We start from the raw sequence: 26,329 nt of genomic DNA, 5'->3' as shown, positions 1-26,329 counted from the left end.
AGGGGAGAAAGAAGTGGCAAAAGCGAATCAGAACGGTGACAAAGTGATTCAGAATGTTGGCAGCAACGCGACAACGATGATGGAGGTGAAAGCAAGAGAGAAATAACTTTAAGCGCGAGTGACTAATGAGAGCGTGAGAAACAAAATAAGGGTAAATAAACATATTACACCGGTTATAATGAACCAACCAGTGTAATATGTCTATATTATTTTGTAAAGTTTTTTTTTCACTCTCAAGGACATATTACACCGGTTGGAATTTTTACTAAAACATCTTCAATTAAAATAAATTAAAAAATAAATAAAAAACAATTAAAATATTCACAATATTTAGGGATTTGTACAAAAAAAATTAAACTGTTCTTCGACAACGACACCAAAAACTTTATGACTATTTTACTTAGCTGCTCGCTGCCTGAGCTCGTCTAGATTTGTTGTCGGCTTTTTGCACAAACTATCGGCAAACAGTCCTGGTCGGAGGGTTGTGACCATATGATGCATGACCATGTCTAGACTAAATTTTGGATGTTTAAGGTCACCTCACCAAACCTTTCCATAAACAGCCGGAGAGACTCTCTTCTCCTGCCGGATGTTGACCAAAGTGATAAATGTGAGGTGGTGCGGTCGGCTGGTAGCAAATTGAGTTCCAAACTTGGATGCCAAGGCTTCAAAGCAGTCAATGGAATATAGGGGGAGTCTGGTAAACCAACTCAGTGATCCTCCCTTCAACGAGGTTGGGAACACTCGACATAAAAACAACATTGTCCGAGGTATACAAACTCATGAGTAGTGTATACATCCATGTGTTCATCAGGATCGATCATCGCGTCGTAACGGTCTATGTTCAGTCCCTTCCACACGAGTGGAAGCTGCACTCCCATCACATAGTCAGTGAATGGATGTCTTCAAGATATGTCCAAAGCGCCGGACATAGGTGTTGAACCAAGTGGTGTCAAGTTTTGAAGAATCCAAATCCTTTGAAGGATGTTGAAGTCTCTGCTATGCTTGATGTTGCTGTGCTGCCTTGGCTTAGTTCTGAGGTAGTTTATATGTTGTAATCCACCCTTTGATTAAATCTAAAGCATTAGCATTCTCAATCTTTGTGAAAGTAAAATGTTTTCAAACTAAGTTAAAACAACCGATTGTTTTGTCGAAACAACCGATTGTTTATACTTAGGTGTTTTGAGGAAAAGATTGAAAACTGTTTTTAAAATGGTTGAACTGTTAAGTACCAAAACGACCGATTGATTCGAGGAAACAACCGATTGTTTGTTTTGGGACCATAACAAAAAAACTGTTTTATGTTTGACTGAGCTTTAAATGATTTAACTGCTTACGCTCCAGTCATTAAATGCTTTGACCAATCTTTTAATGCAATTTAAGAGTTTGTTAAGATTTGATAACAAACTATATCTTTGAATATATTCAGAAAAACAGATTGGAGATTTAAGAATCTTTTGACAAGTTTTTCCTAATAGTTTTGAGTTTTTCAAAGAGCTGAAATTGCTAAGAGTTTGTGATTGATCAAAGTGTATGGAATAGGATTATGCTTGTATTGATTTCAGATTATCTTCTGTAACAAGTGTAATCCTTGTACTCTGTTGAACAAGTATTCGTTTATGTGTTTTGTTGAGATTGGCTGTGTGTTCTTGAGGGGATCAAGATCAGCAATCTTAGTGTTGGTGAGTTGACCAAGGAGAGTGTGTTTCTTGAGGTGTTCAAGGTCATTCTCTTGGTTGTTGTGTAAGTGATCAAGGTGTGATTGCTTAGTGGATTTTCTCAAGGTTTCTGAGAAGACTGGATGTAGCTCTGGGTTTGGAGTGAACCAGTATAAACATATGTGTACAATCTCTCTATCTCTAACTCTTTAATTTCAGTTTATTTGTTGTTTGCTGGTATAAACAACCGATTGTTTCTACGAAACAACCGATTGTTTTTCTGGTACTACAACTTTTGCTTGCTGTTTTGGCGAACTGAATTTCTGAATCAATTGTTTCCTAAGATAAATTCATTCTAGTTTTAAAAAGTTTGCGAAAACCCTCTTTAAACAATTCACCCCCCCCTCTAGTTTAAAACCATCTTTTCTAACAATTGGTATCAGAGCTTGGTTCTTGAAAGTTATTCAAGTTGATCCTAAAAATCTTTTTAATGGCTGATAGACTACCTTTTGGGGAAGGTGCTTCAATTAACAGACCACCTTTGTTTTGTGGTTTGAACTACCAGTTTTGGAAAGTAAGAATGAAAATATTTATGGAATCTCTTGACAAAGGAATTTGGGATGCAATTGAAAATGGTCCTTTTATCCCAAAGTTTGAAAAGGATGGATCTGTCATTGAGAAACCATGGTCTCAATGGACTGATGTAGAAAGCAAAAAGGCCAAATTCGATTGCATTGCCAAAAATATTATAACATCTGCTTTAAATTCTGACGAGTTTTTCAGGGTCTCGCAATGCAAATCATCAAAAGAAATGTGGGACACTTTGGAAGTCACTCATGAAGGAACAAATGAGGTGAAAAGAGCTAGAAAGCATGCTCTTATCCAAGAGTATGAGATGTTTAGAATGCTTAAAGGAGAAACAATTGCTGAAGTGCAGAAAAGATTTACGCACATCATCAATCACCTTATGAGCCTAGACAAGACCATTGATAAAGAAAAGCTGAACATCAAGATCTTGAAATGTCTTGATAGAGCATGGCAACCAAAGGTAACTGCTATTTCCGAATCTAAAGATCTAACATCATTAAGTGTTGCTTCTTTGTTTGGAAAGCTTAGGGAACATGAGCTAGAGATGAATAGACTCAATGTTCAAGAGAGTGAAGATAAGCACACAAGGAGCATAGCCTTGAAAGCATCCAAGCACAAGGGAAAGCAAGATTCCAGGGATGATAATGATGAGGAAAACCTTAGCTTGCTGTCAAGAAAATTCAGCGAATTCCTAAACAGAAACCGCAACAAAGACAACAACAAGGATAGGTATGGAAACAAGAAACCCAATGAATTCAATTCCAATAACTATACTTGTTCTGGTTGTGGTGAGCAAGGTCATATAAAGGCTGATTGTCCAAACAAGAGCAAAGAGAAAAAGACTAGTTACAAGGAGAAGAAAGGCAAGACAAAAAGAGCCTACATAGCTTGGGATGAAAATGAGGTGTCATCATCAAGTTCTTCATCAAGTGAAGATGAAAAAACAAACATATGTTTGGTAGCTGAAAATGATGATGAATCTTGCAGCTCAAGTGAGGTAAGTTCATGTGCTTCCTTAAATGAACAAAATTACAGTGAATTGCTTGAAGCTTTTCAAGAAACACATGATGAAGCTAATAGATTGGTTCTTTCAAACAACCGATTGAAAGATCTTAACAGTTGGCTTGAAAAGAGAGTTAAATCACTTGAAGAGGATCTGAAAAAAGCAAAAAGTGATTTTGAAAAATTGGAAAATCATTTCAAAAGTGCCTCGTGCAAGTGTGATACACTCATTTGCGAAAATTGTGAAAATCTTGAGAAAAAGGTTCATTATCTTGTTAAAACTGTGGACAAGCTTTCAAAGGGGAAATCAAACTTTGAGAATGTCTTGGCATCTCAAAGCTGTGTTTTTGGAAAGGCTGGTTTAGGCTTTAATCCACAAAACAAGCAAGATAAGTTTTCAAAAAGTTTTTCAAGAAAATCAGAAAAACAACCGATTGTTAAGACGAAACAACCGGTTGTTACATGCTTTTACTGCATGAAGAAAGGCCACTCTGTTAGGTTCTGTAAAATAAGGAAATACTCTGTTCCAAGAGGTTTTATGAAATGGATTCCTAAGGGATGTGATGTTTCTAACTACAAAGAAAAGTCAAAAGGACCCAAATTTGTAAGGGGACCAAATCTTGCAACTTGAAATCTTTTATGCAGGAAAACTAAAGAAAAAGAAGAGACTGAGTCATCTGATCAAGCTGTTGAAGAAAAAGGCAGTCATAGAAGCTGAATCAATGCTATGCAAAAGACCTCAACAGTGAAAAGAAGTTTCTTAATCATAAAGCACATTGCTCATTGAAGAATCAACATAAGGATAAGACTTTCCTTTATTTGTTCTTAATTTCTGTTTCAAAGTTCTTTCTTATGGTTAAACAATCTTTTTATAATCAATGTCATCTGCTTTGAACTCCTTCTGCTCATGGTTAAAATTCAAAAACAAGTTTTTTAACTGCTGCAGAAAAACAACCGATTGTTTCTTCGAAACAACCGATTGTTTTGGGTCTGACAACACTATGTAAAAATTGTTTTAATTGCTATTTTGAATTTCTATCCGTTGCAGATCAATTCAAAAGAGAGAATCTTGGTCAAAGAATCTGTGTTGAAAGCTGATTGTGTTCAGAGAGAAGTTACAACAGTCATAAAGGAATATATTCCAAAATCTTGGAATTTCAAGAGCCTTAATGACTAGTCAAAGATCACATGTGAAGACCATGTGATTTTCAGCTTTTTCTGACATTTTCTGTGCAGAAGCAGAGTCAAGTTCTCCCTCTCTAAAAACCAGGTACCCATTGAATGAAATTAAATTCAAATTGATTCTTTTACTGCTATAAAATCTGGTGCAGATTTCTTCCACAAGAACAACCAATTGCAACATCTCTTGCAAAAATCTGTGAAGTCAGTTCTCCTCTGTTTTCGTCTCTGCCATCATGGAATCAACTCCTCCCACCTCAAAAAGAGTCAAAACCAGGGCTGTAAGGTCTGGAGGAAGGCTAGAAGGCTGGTTTTCTGGAGACTATGATCTCATTAAGAAGTATAGGTATGAAACAAGTATCAAGAAGATAAAAAACCCCAAGGTTGTATGCTTTGATTGGCTGAAAAGTCAAAAGCTTGATAATGTGAGAAGGCTGCTTAATGATCAATCTCTCAGAAAGTTCCCGGAGATGAAGGGAAACATTTATCCAGATTTGGTGAGGGTGTTCTACACAAACTTGAAGTTTGTGGGAAACAATCTAGTTTCTCATGTGAAGGGTGTAGAAATGGAGATATCTCATGATGTATGGACTGTTGTTGCTGGTCTTAAGTTCTCTGGTCTGAGAATCAACAAGGGAAACCTTGGAGAGGTGGAGGATTTTAACAAAATCCAATTCTACAAAAGTTGCTTGAAGAATAAACATGCTTAAGTTAGTACATGCTCGGTTGGAGGTTTGAAGCTTGATGAGAGATTGCTTGCTCTCATTGTAACTTGGATTCTAACTCCAAGGGGGAGTAATCATTCTGTGCTAACTGAAGAAGATCTGGTTTATATCTTCTGCATCACCAAGAAAATCAAAATCAATTGGATCCATATCATCAAAGAACACATGCAAAAAGCCACGAGGTTAGGAGATTATCGTTATCCATATGCTGTTTTGATATCTAAATTTCTACTCTATTTTGAAGTTAATCTTGAAGATGAAACTTCTGAGTTGGTCAAGTCAACTCAAGAGTTGAGCAATGGATCACTCAGCAAGATGGGTTTTACAAAGTAGGTGGAAAATGGATAAGCAAGGATGGTGATCATGGTGCCTCATCTAGTGGTGCTGCTAATCTTGAACAAGATGAACCTGCTGATATGGATGTTCAAAATGAAGATCAACCTGAAGATTATCAAGATGCTGGACCTAGTGCTGGTGCTAGAGATCAGGAAGATGGAATGCCAACCATGTCTTCTTTTCAAAGATACATGATCAATAGGCTTGATACTTTTGCGAAGAATCAAAGAAATCTTCATGATCTGTGTGTTAGCAACTTCCAGAACATTGATAACAGATTCAACAACATGGATGCAAGATTCATGACTCTGGATGAACAGATTGAAGCTGTTCAGAATCAAATCTTTGATCTTCAGTTTGCTGATGAAGAAGAATGAAGGAAAAACAACCGATTGGTTATCGAAATAATCGATTGTTTTCTAGCTGTTACATCTGGTTTTTAAATTTCTTTCTTTCTGTTGTTGCTGCTTTAATTCTGATGTAATCTAAACAATATCTTGTTTTAATATCTTATCTTTGTTTATTTGTGAAGACAAATAGGGGGAGAAATATGTTGTGTTTTAAGTTTCTGTTTTCAGTTGATAAAACAGTTTGGGTTATGTAATATGTTCTGATATTTAGTTCTGAAGGTTATTAACTGTTTATCTGTGTGCTAACAAAATATCAGAAGTTCAATGTTTTGCTCAAAGTTCTATTGCAGGAACTGCTTCAGATTTAATCAGGTACAACAAACTACAACAAACGCTCCAGTCATTAAATGTTTTGACCAATCTTTTAATGCAATTTAAGAGTTTGTTAAGATTTGATAACAAACTATATCTTTGAATATATTAAAAAAAAAACAGATTGGAAATTTAAGAATCTTTTGACAAGTTTTTCCTAAGAGTTTTGAGTTTTTCAAAGAGCTGAGATTGCGAAGAGTTTGTGATTGATCAAAGTGTATGGAATAGGATTCTGCTTGTATTGATTTCAGATTATCTTCTGTAACAAGTGTAATCCTTGTACTCTGTTGAACAAGTATTCGTTTATGTGCTTTGTTGAGATTGGCTGTGTGTTCTTGAGGGGATCAAGATTAGCAATCTTAGTGTTGGTGAGTTGACCAAGGAGAGTGTGTTTCTTGAGGTGTTCAAGGTCATTCTCTTGGTTGTTGTGTAAGTGATCAAGGTGTGATTGCTTAGTGGATTTCCTCAGGGTTTCTGAGAAGACTGGATGTAGCTCTGGGTTTGGAGTGAACCAGTATAAACATCTGTGTGCAATCTCTCTATCTCTAACTCTTTAATTTCAGTTTATTTGTTGTTTGCTGGTATAAACAACCGATTGTTTCTACGAAACAACCGATTGTTTTTCTGGTACTACAGCTTTTGCTTGCTGTTTTGGCGAACTGAATTTCTGAATCAATTGTTTCCTGAGATAAATTCATTCTAGTTATAAAAAGTTTGCGAAAACCCTCTTTAAACAATTCACCCCCCTCTAGTTTAAAGCCATCTTTTCTAACAATAGGGAATAGCTTGTTCAAGTACGAATCGTCCATGGTTTCTTGGGTACGAGTGGGCTTTGGCTCTTCAACGGTCTTAGTGGCAGTGGGCGAGGTCTTGCTTGGTCCGGTAGATAGACCCCCATCGGACAACTTCTTCTTCATCTTTTCATTTTCCTTTTGGAGAGCTAGAATCTCCTCTTCATTCTTCTTTTTCATCTTAGCCATTTCTCTCTGTAGAGACATCAACAGTTTCATATGCTTAGCTCCCGATGTCCTATCCTTCACCATATTTCTGGTTGACACCATTTGATTTCTTCTTTCTTCCAATTCTATTAGCCCCACGAAGGCCGCCAATTATTCTCGAATAGGGTTGGAATCAAGAGAACGATTGTCTTCCTTCTCAGTCGGTCGGTCTACCTTTCCTCCTTCCCTCTTGAGATGGTCTTCGTGTTCTCCTTTCACTTCTTTACTCCTCGTCTTCGTAAACTTCAAACTCGGATGGTACGTGCAAAAGGCACTCCGACGCTCAAGTGAGATTTGGGTGTTCAGCGATACTATTAGTATTGCATGATGACGTATATGATTCTTAAAATTTGTGCCTATTTATATAATTATCATGAGTCTTTTTTTATTGGGCCGGATTAGGGTTATGGATCATGATTAAAAGTGTATTACCTAATGTTTGATCATTGATTAGTTTTGTTAATCTTCTGTAAGGAATAATGAATTTGGTCATGTCAGATGACTCTAACCGAATGCTGAGATCTCTATCAGTCGTACGGACTCGACCAGTAGAATAATTACAATATAATTCTTTTGAGATTTAATCAAATTTTAAAATATTTAAAATATAATAATATACCTAGTTTAATAAAATTGTCATCGTTATAGTTATATAAAATATTATTATGTATTAGTTATAGATTATTATACGTAAACTGAAATTATTATTAGGGATTTGAGTGGCTCGGTATCTTCGCCTTCAATTTTTGCTTATTGTGTGCATTTTCTACCTTCAAGGCGTTTACCTCTTTCGCGCTTTCCCTTTTCAAGCTCTTCAATTCTTCTCTCAACTCCTTGATCAACGCCAATGGTTTGGCCTCCAGAACTTGCTTTTTCTCTCGTGGTAACCATATAGCTAATCATCTTCAACTCACAATGGCGCCAAAATATTCTTGCAAGAATCGTGTAAAAAGATCAAATATCCTCTAATCGGCTCAGAATAACTGACACTTCACCTTCCTCCTGCTAAAATCTGGGTAGCTTGTTATCTTTGGATCTGATCACAGTATGCGGCTCACGATGTCTTTGATTTTCCAGTCAACACATCTCGACAAGTGAAGACGTGTGTAGCTGCAAAGAAATTTCAACTTTCAAGACCTTTTTGCGTTAAAGCAGATTATTTATGTTATTTCACTTACTTTTTTACCTTTTTTTAGTGTCAATTTATATACATTTATGATGGACCATGATACGTAACCGAGATGTCGATATGATTAATATTGTTTCAAACTTAACTATAAATACTCTAAGCGACTATTATATACATTAAATATAATTAATTTTGTTTAAAAACTAGCTATAAGCAACGTGACTATATCGCATACGAACATTGATACGACACAGATATGGATATGGAGATACGTAAAATTTCTAATGTAGGACACAGATCTATATATTATATAATTATGAATTATATAAATTGATAATAAAGATTTATGTACACAAACATGTTTTAGATTATTTTTTGGAGTAGAAAGATGTTTTTCATGATTGGTTCACAAGGATTTGTTTCTTATTTTTATAATCATAATAACAATTTATACAATAAAGTTTAAATTTTGAGAAAATTAATATACTTTCCTTTTTTTAAAATTGTGTTAGAACCGTACTAGAATTGTCATAAATCTAACAAATATTTTTTGAATTGGACACTTCACGAATACCTATCCTATAGATGTCATACGAGTGTCGGTGTCCGGTATCGGACACCGACACGTCATTTAAAAGAAGTGTCCGAGCTTCATAACGTGGTAAAAACTCTAAACAACTATTATATAGTAAAACATGCCACACATACCACCGACATGTAAAATTTGTTTGAAAGCTAACCAGTCCAATTAATATTAGAACTACCTATCATAAATACAATTAATTGTACAACTACTACTTAGTACGACAAAATAAATACGAAAGACCTAACCACGAAACATTTTCTTAAATATACAATAAACCATGAATAAAAATAGACTTAATTACTTTATTATTTATTTAATTTGATATTTTATTAAAAGTATAACAATATAATTCTTTTGGGATTTTAATCAAATTTTAAAATATTTAAAATATATAATATAACTAGTTTAATAATATAATAATATAACTATTTTAGTATTTAGTGCTGATAATATAGTAATAAAGACATATTTTTCTCTTGTATAACATGTTTATTTATATAAGATTTAATTACCTTATTCGTCTTTACATTTAAGACTAATATTCGATTTAGTATAGTTAAAAAAATCAATTTGGTCTCTATATTTTTTAAAATATATTCAAAATGGTCTTTTCTGTTAAATCGCATGAAACGACGTTAAGTGGAACACCATGTAAACCACTCAAACCCTAATGCGCCGTGCCGTGAAGCTGCGGTTTTCAAATCCCTCTATGTATACCCAATCGATAGAACATGCATGACCAGATCCCGTTCTCCACATTCTCTAAGCTCTCCTTCAACGCTCTCGAATACTATGATCGTTCATATGATCGCATCACCTCCAAAAATGAACGTCGTTTTGAGTGTTTCAAGAATCAGAACTTCTTCAAAGTCATCACCACCGACGATCCTGTTGTACATAGACTCGTGAATGAGGACAAAGCCACGGTTAAGGAGAAGTGGAACCGGCTGCCCCCGGCGAAGTGAGCTTGAAGGCAGGGTTGAAAGAGAAAGAAAAAACTCACATCTCTCTGCCACATAAGCCATTCTCTATGCTACATAAGCCCCTCTCTCTACCACATAAGCAACACTTGACGTAGTAAATTGAGATTTAACGGAAATGACCATTTTGGATACATTTTGAAAAACATAAGGACCAAATTGATTTTTTTAAAAACCACTGTACTAAATTGAATATTGGCCCTAAATATAGGGACGAATAAGGTAATTAAATATTTATATAGCTTGTAATGAACGATATTATTAATGAACCATATTTAGTGTGTATCATTATAAAAATATAACTCTATCTTTATATATTTACATTAGCCGGTTGGATGATCTTTGATACCGAGTGCGACTGGATTGTCCAACTCCGAACGGTACAATATAAAATATGATATGTAAACTGAAATTATTAATATTTGTTTATTAAAACTGTACTTCTGGTTGGATAGAAAATTGTCAGATTATTACATAATTTTACATTAAATTGAAAAAAAAAGAAAATTAGTCAAGAATGGGACAGATAAAGAGAATATATTGAAGATGCCTACATCATAGAAGTTTCTATAATGTTGAAGGTTTAAATACGTTAGAAGTAAAAGGAGCGTGGCATGTCGTGGAAGGTGTAAAATGGTATTATCAAGTAAAGATTAATCCCATGGTTATTATTCATAGTCTATTTCTCACCACTTTCACCTTAACATTGCTATATAACAACACCAAGCTTTGCACTCACCATTTTTATTTATTTTTAAGTGAAAAACAAATTAATAAATAAAAGGTATTTCAGTGATTCCTCGATCCTTGTACAAGTATGAGAATCTAATATTCTAACCTCTTAACAAAAACTTATCTCCTAGGAACTTTAACTGACCTCATACAAAACAAAGGCTCAAGACACCAATTTGAATATGAAAAACTTACATCGTGCGCTTTAGACGTAATCCAAGACCAAGTCTTCATTTGACCCATAGTGAAAATTTCAATGCGATCGACCCTACCTCCTCTGAAAATCCTCTTATTCCTATGTGACCACAATTCTCCTACAACTGCTATCCACACACCGCCCCAAATTTGATTTACACTTTCCTTGACACCATTCATCATTAAGCTTTTAAAATGAATTTTTGGCTCCCTATGATCCGTCGTTGCCAACCTCATCCACTTAGACCACATGAGCCAAGCTACTCTACATGTGTACAAAAGATGGGATGTGGTTTTCTCTTCCTCCTCGCACAGACAACACTGGTATTCATGCATAACCCCCTTCTAACCAAGTTTGATTTAGACGCTATTTTGTCTTCTAGAACCCTCCATGTTGTGAGATGTGAAGATGGTTGTGCCTTCAGCCTCTAGAAATCTCCATACAATTCCCTTTCAATCCCAAGAACATCATCATTAAGAACTTTGTACGCTGATTTTACCGTGAACACTGCTGACCCTTTTGTCTTTCCTAACCCAAAAATCATCCTTATCCAGCTTTACCCTCTGATCTCCCAATACTTGCATCAACTAATGTTCCTGAGTCTTTTCCCATTCAAACATATTCCTTCTCCATTAGATCTTCCACTTCCATTATGAGTTTTGTGACCTCTCGCCCCCTTGCCAAACGGACAAATCCTTGTTGGAGCTGATGGTGAAAAGTCTCGGAAAGGCGTCCTTGAGATTCAGGTTGCCTACCCATTTATCCTCCCAAAACCTTATCTCCCTCCCATTTCCTACCTCCTAAGAAAAAGTATCCTCAAAACTGTTTTTCCACTCGTCAAGAGACCAAACCTCTTTCAAATCCCTCCACCAAAGAGAATTTGTTATGCTTTTTCTTCGACTTCAAAGATCCCTCTAACCACCATATTTTGAATCTAGAACTTCTTTCCACAAACCCGTGTTCTCGGATCCTAAACTCCAGATCCACTTGTCCAACAAAGCAAAGTTAAAACGCCTTAAACTTATCACATCGAGCCCTCCATCCTCTTTTGACTCACAAACCTTTTTTCACGAAACCCAAGCTAGTGTGGACGATCTACGGTAGAACAACTACCCTAGAATGGAAGATGAACTACGGGGGAAAGTTTCGGAGCTTGCGATTTCAATACTTTGGGAAGCTATCAAAAAGATGAGAGGCCTCCCAGAAGAAGTTCAAAAGATTAAATATGAACTTGTACGCTTGCGAGATTCCATCGATAAAGAAGATGAAGAGGCTGAAGCTGAAAGAGATGACACTCGACGTCCAGAAAAGAAGAGAAGGTTGATGCAGTTGAGAAAAGTATCTTTTCTCGAGGAAGATGTGATTGACTCATATAACATCCGTATTGGAGATGTTCCTCCAACGGTACCTTTATTATCTAAGGCTGTTCACTACATCCGAACTCTGATCCCTCGACTTCAAATATCAAATAAGATTGAAGATATTAAAGGGCAATATCCACCAAGATCAAGCACTTCTGGAGAAAATAAAAGGAATCCATCGCACCAACGTCGATGGGATCCTCTGGAGACGCAAGAGGAGGTTGTTGGCCTTGTTGAACCAACAAACATACTGGAACGTTTGTTGAAAGACGGACCAAAAGAACGCACTGTGATTTCTGTTGTGGGTATTCCAGGAGTTGGGAAAAGCACTCTTGCCAAGCATGTTTTTGACAAGTTCCATGCAGACTTTGAATGCCATGCAGTGATCAGAGTCTCTCAAACCTACACTGTAGAAAAACTGTTGATGGATATGATACAGCAGCTTTGCAAGAAAGAAACTCCTTCTAATATTTCTACGATGAGTCTATACCAGTTGACAACAGAAGTCAGAGATTGCTTGCACAAGAAGAGGTATGTTATCTTATTTGATGACGTGTGGAATGAAAACTTTTGGGATGACATTCAATCTGCTTTGATTGATGATAAAAATAAAAGTAGGATAATAATCACAACAAGGCTCGACGAACTTGGGTACTTAGGATCTACTTTGGTTGAAGTATATAAGCTGGAAGAACCGTTAAGTGAAGATGAATCTTTGAGATTGCTCCACAAAGCATTTAAGTATGGTTCCGCTGGAAGCTGTCCAAAAGAACTTAAACATATATCTCTTGAAATTGTGAGGAAGTGTAAAGGTTTACCTCTAGCAGTTGTGGTCGTTGGTGGTCTTTTGGCTCAAAAGGAACAAAGTGCCTATCAATGGAGACTGTTTAGTGAAGAGTTCAATCGTAACTTAAACGATATAACAGAAATTATAGGTTTGAGTTATGATTATTTGCCATTCCATCTCAAATTATGTTTATTGTATTTCGGAATGTATCCGAAAGGCTATGAAATTGAATCTGATAGATTGGTCAGGCAGTGGGTAGCTGAAGGATTTGTTACACCTGATGATACCCAGAAATCTTTAGAAGAAGTTGCACATGAATATTTGTTAGGGTTGGTCAATAGAAATTTGGTGCAAGTGTCTTCATTTTCCATGAAAGGAAAAGTTAAAAAATGTTGTGTTCATGATTTAATACACGACATGATCCGTAGAAAAGTCAAGAATACTTGTTTTGGCGAGTTTATTGGTGCTGGGCATGATCAATCTGAGTCAAGTGAGTTGGTTCGACGTCTGACAATTGCAACCAATGATGTAATTAGAAGTACTGAAAACTCACTCATTCTGTCAATTATAATCACCATTCCAGAAAAACAAGAAGACTCATGGTTTGTGCAATTGGAAAGCAAAATTCTTGAAGACAATATGCCATTGAAGGTACTTGACTATGAAGATTCTGGATTACCTTTTGTTCCTAAAATGTTGGGGAATTTAATCCACCTGAGGTATTTAAGCTTTAGGGGAACACAGATAGAAAGTCTTCCAAAATCCATTGGTAAGCTCCTGAACTTGGAGACCTTGGATATACGAGAAACAAAAGTGTGTAAGATTCCAAAGGAGATCACCAAGCTTCAAAAGTTACGATATCTTCTGACACCTAACTGTGCATCTTCTTCAATTGAATGGAAGGATATTGGAGGCATGACAATGCTACAAAAGATACCACAAGTGCGTGTGGAGTTTGATGAAGTGGCGATTAGAGAGGTGGGAAAGCTAAAGCAGTTAAGGGATCTGAGGGTACTTTGTTTCAGCGGAGAGCACAACAATTTTCTTTGCTCTTCAATAGAGAAGATGGAACACTTGCAGGCACTACGCATTGAAACATCTGGTCATCACCGCAGTGAAGTAGTCGACTTGAACATTACGTTACGAAATTCTAAACTTAAGAAGCTTTTCCTTGATATGAAGTTAGAAAGGTTACCAAATTGGATTCCTCAACTCCATAATCTTGAGAGATTGACCTTACGCCACTCTGACTTAACCAATGATCCGTTGAAATCACTAAAAGATATGCCTTGTTTGACGGTTCTCTCTTTAACCCACGCTTATGAAGGTCAAACTTTGCATTTTCAACGTGGAGGGTTTCGGAAACTAAGGAAGCTAATTCTCTCAAATCTTTGGAACTTGAATTCGATCCTTATTGATAAGAGAGCACTTTATTCTTTGGAATATTTTGAGTTGACATGCCTTGATAAACTCAAAAGTGTGCCTGTGGGCATTCAACATCTGAAGAAACTTAAATGTCTTGATGTCGCTTCTATGCCAACTGAATTTGTGGACAAAATTGATCGCATTGGTAAAAAGAAGCACTGGAGCATCAATTATGGCTATATGTGATCAGTGGTATGTATTTAGCATGATAAGATTTTCACCACTATAATCTTATTTTGTGTTAATATTTTATGCTTCGAATTGGTAGGTGTTGACCTCAACTCTTGAATTACGTTGTTTAGTTTAGATGTTCATAAGTGTGATCATGATAAACACTTGAAACGTGCGATTTAGGAATAAGTTTAGTCTTTTTGTGGTGTTTGTGAAAGTGTATACTTAGTGTAAATTTAGTATTTAGGCACATTATAAATTTATGTACATTTGATTGTGTTAACTTTAATTGATGTTCTTTAGGGTTTAGGGTTCTTAATTCTAGATGTTCCACTCACTTGTATACAATTGTGAATTTTAGGTGTGCTATGATACGAGTGAAGATTCCCTCAAGTGCTCTCTCTTGCGACCCTTGAAAGGGTGGATCTGGATTTGATGCATCAAAGTGCAAGTGCCGTCATTTTCTGATGATGTTTTCTAAGCTTCCTTCTTTCTCATTCTCTTTTCTTTTCCAAAATGTGTTTCTAAATTGTAGTTTGGGGTGAAGAATCCTAACTGGAACTTGATGTTTTTATGTAATTGAAGTTCATTTTATTTTATTTTATCAGTAAACAATATAATGAATAAAAATGTAGCATTTTGAGGGGTGTTTATTTCTGTGATCGCAATGAGTTCATAAATTGTTCACTTCACCATAAGTTATCTTATTCTCTCTTGACCATTTCAAAATTGGAAGACTATAATTGGATTTAATAAAGCAACATTATTGGAGATACTGTAATTCTTGTCTTAATTGTAAATTTTTAAGGAGTTAGGGCTTTCACTAAAGAAAAAGGTTTCTCACTCAAACTATAAACTTGAGGTTTATTACTAATATTATTTCAATTAGTTAGATTTTAAAATTTGTAAGTAAAATCTGGTTAACTAATTATATATATATATATATATATATATATATATATATAAAAGTTTAAAATCAATAATATAAACTAATTTAGATATAAATAATTTCTTTTAATTTTTAGAATAATATCTAATTTAATCAATATAATAACTAATTATTTTTAATCTTTTAAAACTATTTTCTATTTAATAATTTTTTCTTATAATATTTTTTTTCATTATATTTATTAATTTATCTTGAGAATTATTCTCAAAATGCTCGCAGATGATTTACTCTTATTTTTTTATTCCTTAATTGCATTATACTTAACTTTGATTCATGCATATATGTTTTCTACTTCCATGTTAAAGATGATTATTCTAATTTATTTTATAGCTTAATTTAATTTATTTCATTTTGATGTGTTTGGTGATATTTTGGCATTTATTTTAATATTTTTTTGTTTTCTCTCGTAAATCTCATTGATGGAAACTCTAAGGTCTCCTACTCAATTGCACCTGGTGGTTCTCTTTAATCCAATAATTGGTTCTCTTTACTACAATATCATTATACTTTTTTCTATTTCTATAATTTGTAATTATTATTGCATATTTAAATTGAAAATTATGACATATTTTTACAAATGTATATTTTTAAATTGAAAATTATGACATATTTTTTATTTTTAAAATTAATTTATATTTGACCAAGGTTTTTGCTATCAAATTTAGAAACTAAATAATTGGTAGTTAAAACTTTGATTTATAATTAGATACCAATTTAAAAACTATTTAATAATAATAGAAACTAATTTAGAAACCAAATTTTGTTTTAGTTTCTAAAATGATCTCTAATTTAGTTACTATTGCAACTAATTATTTTTTGTCTTTAAAAATTAGTTTCTATTTTATGATTTTCTTGTAGTGAAAACTGAATGGAAGTTAATTTTAAAAAATATAAAAAAACTTAAATAATACACTAAATAGAGAAAACAAAATATGAAATTTAAAAATCAAATTTAAAGAAAAAAATATCTTTTCAAAATTTTGATGGGTAAAAAAAGCTATTATAACTGTTAAACTACCACCTGACAAATAAAATTAATTAAATCAACTACTATCTGAGAAATACAATAAATGCAATTTACTGATTCTTGATGTACCACAAAATAAATAGGCAAAAACAAACTCCTCTTCTTATCCGGCAACGTGTTGGTACACAAAAAACAGAAGTAGAAAACAAAAAAGTGATACTAATAAAATCCATGTGTTACGTGGTCATTATGTTATTCGTGTAGTATATATTGGTGTTGTTCAAATTTCTTCAACGATGCTTTATAATTTTTTTCTACCTCAATTCAATTTTAATTTGTTCTTAGTCAATACTTTATTGACCCTAGTGATTTGTTAATCACCTTTATAAAAAATAATTTTTTTTTTATCCGGTTTATGTTTCATTCCTGAAAAATTGTCAATGATAATCTCAAGGTTTGTATATATTTTCTTACTATAAGTAAATCATTAGTTTTGAAGATTTTCACTAAACCAAAGGTCAAAAAGTGTGTGATTTGATATTTCTCAAAGTTCATTAATTTTGATGCATGCATTCATGTGAACTTAGCTTGGATAATTAATATAAGCTTGGAGCAAACACTAACCTTTGCAATTCACCATATCAAAATTTATATTTTACTATTTTTATTTCGGCATCACAAAATGCACAAATAAAAACTAGTGCTCTCTCCATTTCATTTCTTCCGTCACAGATATATTAAGAAAAATAATTGATTTTTTTTACTAAAATTTCATTCCTCTTTTCCATTATTTATAATTATTGTATTTAAACCGAAAACAATGCATATCTTTCCTGTAACATGAAGTTTTTTTTAGTCTTAATTTTAGTCTTCAAGATACTGATACAATTGTAGTAAATAAATTATTGGAATAAGTTTTTATCAATTTCTTGTTTTTACATGACAAACAAATTTTTAATTTGGATTATATTATAATATTATAACATTCATGTTAATGATGAGTTAATATGAAATATTTTAACATCCTATTCCATATTGAAAATTCGTTTACCACTTAATAAAGTTTGTAATGACTCATTCCAATAATTTTTTTACTACTAAAAAGTCTAAAATTTAGATTAAGAATGAAAATCAATTTTACTTGTACAAAGATGAAAAACATATTTAATCCGTTTTATAAATAGATATTATATACTTAGAATTATTTTCGCGTCGAATTGGTTTATAGATGTATAATATTCTTTTTATCTAACTAATTTATAATTCATAATAAAAGAATTTAGATCAATGTGAGCACATATTTAAAGTACTATTAAAATAAAGTTGTAATTATTCTATTGAGAGAACTTAATGGAAGTTAATTTAAAAAATTATAAAAAAACTTAAATAACACACGAAATAGAGAAAACAAAATATGAAGATTACTTTAAAAATCAAAGTTAAAGAAAAAAAAAATCTTTTCAAAATTTTGATGGGTAAAAAAAACTATTAACTGTAAAACTACCACCTGACAAAATTAATTGAATCAACTACTATCTGAGAAATACAATAAATACAATTTAGCGGTCTTGAAGTACCACAAAATAAATAGGAAAAAAAAAAAACACAACCTGGTCGCAAAACATTTAATAAACATGCTGAAAGCTCAAAGTCACGTAGATGCACAAAATTTGCTGGAACAATATCATGAATAAAAGTAGACTTAATTACTCTTTTATTATTATTATTTATTTAATTTAATTTTTCACTATCAATAGAATGATTTATTACAGAAAAATCATTAAATAAAAATTAATTTTAAAAATTAAAATAATTAGTTAATATTTAACTAAACTAAAGACCATTTTATAAAATAAAAAATTATTGATATCTAAAATAATTTCCATTATCAATACAAATTTATAAAATAATTTTTAAATTGGTATCTAATCATGAACTACAATTTTTTTTTTCTACTTACTATTTTATATTTTAAATTAGTCTTTATTAATATTTTAGAATCTAATTTAGAATCTAAAGGATTAATAACATGAACCTTGATAGCTAATATATATACTAATTTAGAAATAATTTAATAAATTTTATTAATAATAAAAATCACTTTAGATATAAATAATTTTTTAGTCTCTAAAATAGTATCTAATTTAGTTAATTACAAATTATTTTTTGTCTCTAAATTTAGTTGATATTTAATAATTTTTTTTAATATTTAATCAAATATCTCTTAATTTTTAAAAATACAGCAATATACTTTTTTTTTTATCAATTATAACTCATAGTTTGTTTTAAAACATTTGCTACTTGATAATTATAATAAAACTGAAAAAGTAATTTACTTTTATCCCAATTGAATGACAATCCACTTGATAATGTCTAGGGTGGTGTCTCATGCCTCATATCTAACTTAGTTGGGCTTGGGTTAAATGACTTCTCGCATGTGCATTATTGGACTTGCCTAGGCGAGTTGCAAAAAAAAGCCCCAATGTCACTGGAGTGATCTAACCTGGGCGAGATTGAGCTCGCTTGAGCGAGATTCTATGGGAACTTCTGGCTTGAGTGAGCTTGGGCGAGCTTTGGTGAGTGTTGGTGCACTTCAGCTTTCCCTTCTTAACTTTGTCTATTCTCCTTTTGCCCTTTCATCTCCATTCTTCCATAAAATCTTGAAATTAACATAAATTTGGGAATAATTCGTTCTTATTCAAATTAATATCACAAAATATGTAAAAATGTTTCTTATTCAAATTCATATCACAAATATGTAAAAATGTTTAAATAAATTAGAGGTTATATTATACTTATTTTATCAATTAATACTCCTAAGTGTCTATATTTTAATATGAAATATTACTAAAATATGACACTTATTAGGTAGAAACAAAGAGTTAAACAAACAAATTCCGAGAGAAATCCATAGAAAAGAAAATTTTAAGAGAATATGCATGCTTTTGAACACTTCACAAAAAGGTAATAATTTTGACTTGTATTCACAAAAATCTCAAAAACAACATTCTATTTTGACATTGCAAAGCATAAGGTAATGACCAAAACAAAAGAAAAATGTTTTTTAAACATAGGCCCTTAATTTTTCTAATAAAAACTTTTACAAAAATAATATAGAGCCTTATTTTCTTGTTATTTTCTTTAAACACATTTTGTTAGTAAAGAAACTTATTCAAATTTTATTTGTTATTATAGATGTTCGATTTAGGAGGAAAATAAAAAGAAATAACTAATAAAAGTTGTTGTCACTAAACATCAATCAAATAATGAGATAAATCCTTTTCAAGAGGGAGAGAATTATGAAAATCATCCAACCACCACACCACCACACCTATATCTTTGGTTAAGAGGAAAGAAGAAGATGAAGGCTTATGAGGAAGACTCTACACTTAAAAAGAGAATATTAGAATTTTCTTTCTTCTCAGTTGTACACATTGTATAATAGTAGATTTTCTTTATAAAAGTGTAGGCCTTTTTCTCTGCATTTTGTAGAACCATAACCCTAATTGGTCCTTGTTGGATAAGCAAATCGAGGAGCTAGTCAAACTTCGACCAACACACATGGAGTCCCACATAATGGAGAACATGGCCAAAATAGGCTAAAATGAGGCGCCACTCCTCCTCTCCCTTGGATGTGCCAAAGTTGCTCTCATGTGGAACCTTGTGTTGCATTTTACACTAGTGCAAAAAGAAAAAAATGATACTCTTTATTTAGTGTGGCTTTTGCGTTACCCGCTTTCGTAAAAAATGCGGTGACATTTATTAAATTATTTTGATTTACGAATGCGGCTATTTATATAGCCGCACTTGTAAATCAAAGTACTTGATTTACGAATGCGGCTATTTGTATAGCCGCACATGATTTACGAATGCAGCTATTTGTATAGCCACACATGATTTACGAATGCAGCTATTTGTATAGCCGCATTTGTAAATCAAAACTCTTTGATTTACGAATGCGGTTTTACCTTTAGCCGCATTCGTAAATCCTTTTTTACCCTAAATTTTGAAGCGCGCCACACACAATTTCATACTTTCTTTCTCGTCTTTGCCTTCGTTTCGCGTTCGCACTATGAGTTCGTCTCCTTCTGCTGCATCTGCATTCCATTTGTGCAATGTAAGTTTCTTAAACTCTCTTTCTTCCTCTTCATCTTCACAAATATATGCATAGATGTTTTTCGTTTTTCTTATATATGTTTCTTTCCTTGCATTGGTGGTCTCGAAGCACTGTTTCGTTGGCTGGCATTCGTTTTTCTTACATTGTTTGGTTTCTTGCATTGCTTAGTACTCTTTCATTGTCTTCGTGGGTTCTTGTGGGTTTTTTTGTTTGCTCCGTTGCTGCTTCCCTGTCTGTCGTCGCTTCTGCTGTCGCCAATAGCTCCCGTGATTCTTCATCAACGTTGCCTTCACACAAGATTGACGATGTTTTAAATTTTTTTAATGATTTGGCATATACAAGTGCGGCTACTTAGCCGCACTTGTAAATGGTATTTATAAATGCGGCTATATAGCCGCATTTATATTTCTTGATTTACAAGTACGTGTTGATCAAATGCGCCTATAAAACCGCATTTATAAATTCGAAATAGCCGCACTTGTTTTATGTTTCTGCACTAGTGTTAAGTCCTACACTCCATACAATATGAAGTGTAAAAGACTTGTGTATCTATAAATAAGACCACTTGTCCCTTGATCTTTAATTGAATAAGAATTGAGTTGCAAAATGAATACATTTTTATTGTGTTTTGAAGTCACCAAAATGGAAGTAATTTTATCCTAAGCTCCTTTACCCAGAATCTTTCTTTAAAAAAGGAGCTAAATTCCAAGTTCTCTCTATGATGTAGATGCTTACACCAGAACTTGTATAAGGATTGACTATTGAAGTACTTTAAACGACTATTAGCAACACAACCTACTAAGGAGGACATTAAGTGTGTATAACTACTACCTATGGCAAGTACAATCAATTGTACAACTACCCCTCTTGCTTTAGTACGGCAAAATAAATAGGAAAAAGAGCAAAACACGAAACATTTAATAAAGATGTTGAAAACTCAAAGTCTGTTTCGCCTAAACAGTGCACAGCAATTACATGAATAAAAGTAGGCTGAATTACTTTTATTTTATTTTATTCAATTTGAAATTTTATTAAAAGAATTAATTAATCGTTGTTAATTTTAAAATATGCTAAGGTTCAATAAAAAATTGGAGACACAATTTCAGACAAGTTCATCATGATTATTCTGCTTATATTATATTTTTGAAGGCTTAAATACATTAGAAGTAAAAGGACTGTGGTATGTTGTAGAACGTTAACACATAAAGTATTGCACTCACCACTACCACCACCACATAGCAAAACGCAGATGAAAACTACACTAAAATGGCAGAAACTGCGATGTCCTTTGCTCGCCAGTATATGCTCCCAAAACATTTTGAAGCTGTCAAAATGATGAGAGATCTCCCAAAAGAAGTTGCAGAGATTACAGAAGAACTTGGAAGCTTGCTAGATTTTATCGATGATGTAGATAAAGTGGCTGAAGCTGAAGAAGATAACAAGAGGCGTGAAAGAATGAAGGAAAGGTTGATGCGGCTGAGAGAAGCAGCTTTTCGCATGGAAGATGTGATTGATGAATATTGGATCCGTGTTAGAGAAAAACAACCTCAAGATGGTCCTCGATGGGTAGCTTTACTCTCTAAGGCTGTTCACTACATCAAAATCCTGATCCCTCGACTTCAAATAGCATATAAGATTCAGGATAACAAATCAGTTGTTCGTGATGAAAAAGGTAGTTTTCAAAGCCAATATTCTTTAGAAACAAGACTAAACAGTTCTGGAGAAAATCGAAATGTCACATTGCACCAACTTCAAATGGATCCTCTTCTTATTAAGGAAGAGGAGGTTGTTGGCCTTGCTGGACCTACAAAGATATTGAAAGATTGGTTGACAGAGGGACGAGAAGAACGCACTGTGATTTCTGTCGTTGGTATTCCAGGAGTTGGAAAAACCACTCTTGCCAAGAGTGTTTTTGACAAGGTCCATGACGACTTTGTGTGCCATGCAGTGATCACAGTCTCTCAATCCTACACTGTAGAAGGACTGTTGAGGGATATGATACACAAACTTTGCAAAGAAAGAAAGGAAGATCCACCTTCTAATATTTCTAAGATGGATCGAGGCTCCTTGGAAGAAGAAGTCAGAGATCGCTTGCACAAGAAGAGGTATGTTATCTTATTTGATGACGTGTGGAATGAAAACTTTTGGGATGACATTCAATCTGCTTTGATTGATGATAAAAATAAAAGTAGGATAATAATCACAACAAGGCACCAGATGGTTGCGGTGTTCTGTAAGAAATCTTCTTTTATTGAACTGCATAAGCTGGAAGAACCTTTAAGTGAAGATGAATCTTTGAAATTGCTCCACAAAAAAGCATTTAAGTATGGTTCCGCTGGAGGCTTTCCAGAAGAACTTAAAGACTTATCTCTTGAAATTGTGAGGAAGTGTAAAGGTTTACCTCTAGCAATAGTGGTCGTTGGTGGTCTTTTGGCTCAAAAGGAACAAAGTGCCTCTCAATGGAGACTGTTTAGTGAAGAGTTCAATCCTAACTTAAACGATATAACAGAAATTATAGGTTTAAGTTATGATAGTTTGCCAATCAATCTCAGATCATGTTTATTGTATTTCGGAATGTATCCGAAAGGCTATGAAATTGAATCTGATAGATTGGTTAGGCAGTGGGTAGCTGAAGGATTTGTTACACCTGATACCCCGAAATCTTTAGAAGAAATTGCACATGAATATTTATTAGGGTTGGTCCATAGAAATTTGGTGCAAGTGTCTTCATTTTCCATGGAAGGAAAAGTTAAAAAATGCCGTGTTCATGATTTAATACATGGCATGATCCTTAGAAAAGTCAAGGATACAAGATTTTGTGAGTATATTGATGGTGGGCATGATAAATCTGAGTCAAGTGGGTTGGTTCGACGTCTAACAATTGCAACCAATGATGTAATTAGAAGTACTGAAACCTCACTCATTCGGTCAATTATAACCATTCCAGGAAAACAAGAAGAATCATGGTTTGTCCAATTGGAAAGCAAAATTCTTAAAGATGATATGCCATTGAGGGTACTTGATTATGAAGATTCTGGATTACCTTGTGTTCCTAAAAAGTTGGGGAATTTAATCCACCTGAGGTATTTAAGCTTTAGGGGAACACAGATAGAAAGTCTTCCAAAATCCATTCGTAAGCTCCTGAACTTGGAGACCTTGGATATACGACAAACAAAAGTGTGTAAGATTCCAAAGGAGATCACCAAGCTTCAAAAGTTACGATATCTTCTGACACCTAACTGTGCATCTTCTTCAATTGAATGGAAGGATATTGGAGGCATGACAATGCTACAAAAGATACCACAAGTGCGTGTGGAGTTTGATGAAGTGGCGATTAGAGAGGTGGGAAAGCTAAAGCAGTTAAGGGATCTGAGGGTGCTTTGCTTCAGCGGAGACCACAACAATGTTCTTTGCTCCTCAATAAAGAAGATGGAACACTTGCAGGCACTACGCATTGAAACATCTGGTCATCACCGCAGTGAAGTAGTCGACTTGAACATTACGTTACCAAATTTTAAACTTAAGAAGCTTTTCCTTGATATGAAGTTAGAAAGGTTACCAAATTGGATTCCTCAACTCCATAATCTTGAGAGATTGACCTTACGCCACTCTGACTTAACCAATGATCCGTTGAAATCACTAAAAGATATGCCTTGTTTGACGGTTCTCTCTTTAACCCACGCTTATGAAGGTCAAACTTTGCATTTTCAAGCTGGAGGGTTCCAGAAACTAAGGAAGCTAAATCTCTCAAATCTTTGGAACTTGAATTCGATCCATATTGATGACACAGCACTGCCTTCTTTGGAATATTTTGAGTTGACATGCCTTGATGAACTCAAAACTGTACCTGTGGGCATTCAGTATCTGAAGAAACTTAAATTTCTTGATGTCCCTTCTATGCCAATGGAATTTGTGGAGGAAATTGATCGCATTGGTAAAAAGCAGCACTGGAGCATCAATTATGGCTATATGTGATCCGTGGTATGTATTTAGCATTATATGAGTTTCACCACTATGATCTTTTCTTGTGTTAATTTATGCTCAGAATTGAGAGGTGTTTACCTCAACTCATGATCACGTTTTTTACTTTAGATGTTCATAAGTGTGATCATGATAAACACTTGAAACGTGCGATTTAGGAAGAAGTTTAGTCTTTTTGTGGTATTTGTAAGTGTATACTTAGTGTAAATTTAGTATTCCATTATGATTATAGCAGATTATAAATTTATGTACATTTGATTTTGATAACTGTAATGTTCTGAATTCTAGATGTTCCACTGACTTCTGTATAATTGTGAATTTTAGGGAAGCTATATGATTTGAGTGAAGATTCCCTCATGTGCTCTCTCTTGCGACCCTTGAAAGGGTGGATCTGGATTTGATGTATCAAAGTGCGAGACCCTTCATTTTCTGATAATGTTTTCTAGGCTTCCTTCTATCTTTTCCTCTTTCCTTTTCCAAAATGTGTATCTAACTTGTAGTTTGGGTCAAGAATCCTTAATGCAACTTGATGTTATATGTAATTGAAGCTCATTTTCTATGATCGCTTATCTCCGTTTCTAATGCCTTTATAAATTGGTCACTTCACTTAAATTTGGCCATTACAATATTATGACCAAAACCAATATTAATTGTACAATTACAACCCCAAGCATGATCCATTTAAGTAATAATCGTAAAAAAACAAATGAACTAGCTGCATGTCGAACTTGCCAAAAACATATTAAATAATGGGGCATCGATACTCAAAGTTGGCCATATATAATGTTGAAGAACATTAAGTTTTGCACTCACCAAGAAGAAAACAAAGAAAAATAACTAAAATAGCAGAAACTGCATTGTCCTTTTGCTGGTCAGCATGTGGCTTCAAAGTTTTGGAAGCTGTCGAAATGCTGAGAGATCTCCCAAAAGAAGTTGCAGATGTCAAAGATGAACTGGAAGGCTTTCAAGATTTCATCAATGATGCAGATAAAGTGGCTGAAGCTGAAGAAGGTAACAGTAGGCCTGAGCGAATGAACAAAAAGGTTGATGCGACTTAGAGAAGGTGCTTTGTGCATGGAAGATGCCTTTAGTAACGATTTAGAAACTATTACTCAACAATAGTCAGTTATAGTTTCTCTTGTGGTGTAATACTTTTCATTCTCCCTCAGTTTCCCTTTCCTCTGTCTCACATGGTATCAAGAGCTCAAGCTCCTTCCATGGCTTCCACTCTTTTTTCTCCTCATTCTGAAAACAAGTTTTGCAACGAAAAAATGGAGCTTCCTCCTCCTCAGAATCTTTCTACTACTATGGATAAAAAGATCACTGATATAAGAAGTCAGAAACTGCTTGCGGCAATAAGAGGTATGTTGTTTTGTTTGATGGCATATGGAATGAAACATTTTGGGATGACATTGAATTAGCTGCAGTTGACAATGAAATTATTGACTTGCACACTTTTCATGGCTGCTAAATATGGTGGAGTTGGTTTTGATGTACACCAATTTATCAAACAATCCTTTGTAGTTACGGAAAGATATGCCAAATTTGTTGTCCATCTCTATCAAGGCCAGGGCCTATAAAGGTGAAACTTTGCATTTTCAAAATGCAGGATTTCAGAAACTTAAAGGAACTGGTGCTCTGAGATTTTTATGACTTGGAATCCATCTTTATTGATGAAGGAGCATTGCCTTCATTGGAGAAGCTTCGGTTAAAGAAAAACCCAATACTCAAGACTGTCCC

At 33.9% G+C, this 26,329-nt stretch overlaps 2 protein-coding genes across 2 annotated transcripts; both read left to right on the top strand.

Moving 5' to 3' along the window:
* The first annotated feature begins 11,014 nt into the window (after positions 1-11,014).
* On the top strand, positions 11,015-15,226 carry LOC137831303 (disease resistance protein RPM1). The gene is made up of 2 exons (XM_068638927.2): positions 11,015-14,596; positions 14,937-15,226. Exon 1 carries the CDS (start codon positions 11,951-11,953, stop codon positions 14,588-14,590), a length of 2,640 nt encoding a protein of 879 aa, XP_068495028.1. The 5' UTR covers positions 11,015-11,950; the 3' UTR covers positions 14,591-14,596; positions 14,937-15,226.
* A 6,492-nt stretch (positions 15,227-21,718) lies between these two features.
* Positions 21,719-25,151, top strand: LOC137831302 (disease resistance protein RPM1). The gene is made up of 2 exons (XM_068638926.2): positions 21,719-24,589; positions 24,914-25,151. Exon 1 carries the CDS (start codon positions 21,875-21,877, stop codon positions 24,581-24,583), a length of 2,709 nt encoding a protein of 902 aa, XP_068495027.1. The 5' UTR covers positions 21,719-21,874; the 3' UTR covers positions 24,584-24,589; positions 24,914-25,151.
* The last annotated feature ends 1,178 nt before the right edge of the window (positions 25,152-26,329 follow it).

Source organism: Phaseolus vulgaris, chromosome 6, assembly GCF_051622355.1.
Source record: "Phaseolus vulgaris cultivar YP4 chromosome 6, ASM5162235v1, whole genome shotgun sequence".
NCBI classification, from domain to species: domain Eukaryota; kingdom Viridiplantae; phylum Streptophyta; class Magnoliopsida; order Fabales; family Fabaceae; genus Phaseolus; species Phaseolus vulgaris.
The sequence above is the reverse complement of the archived record's forward strand: the minus strand, read 5'-3'. Positions and strand labels throughout refer to the sequence as shown.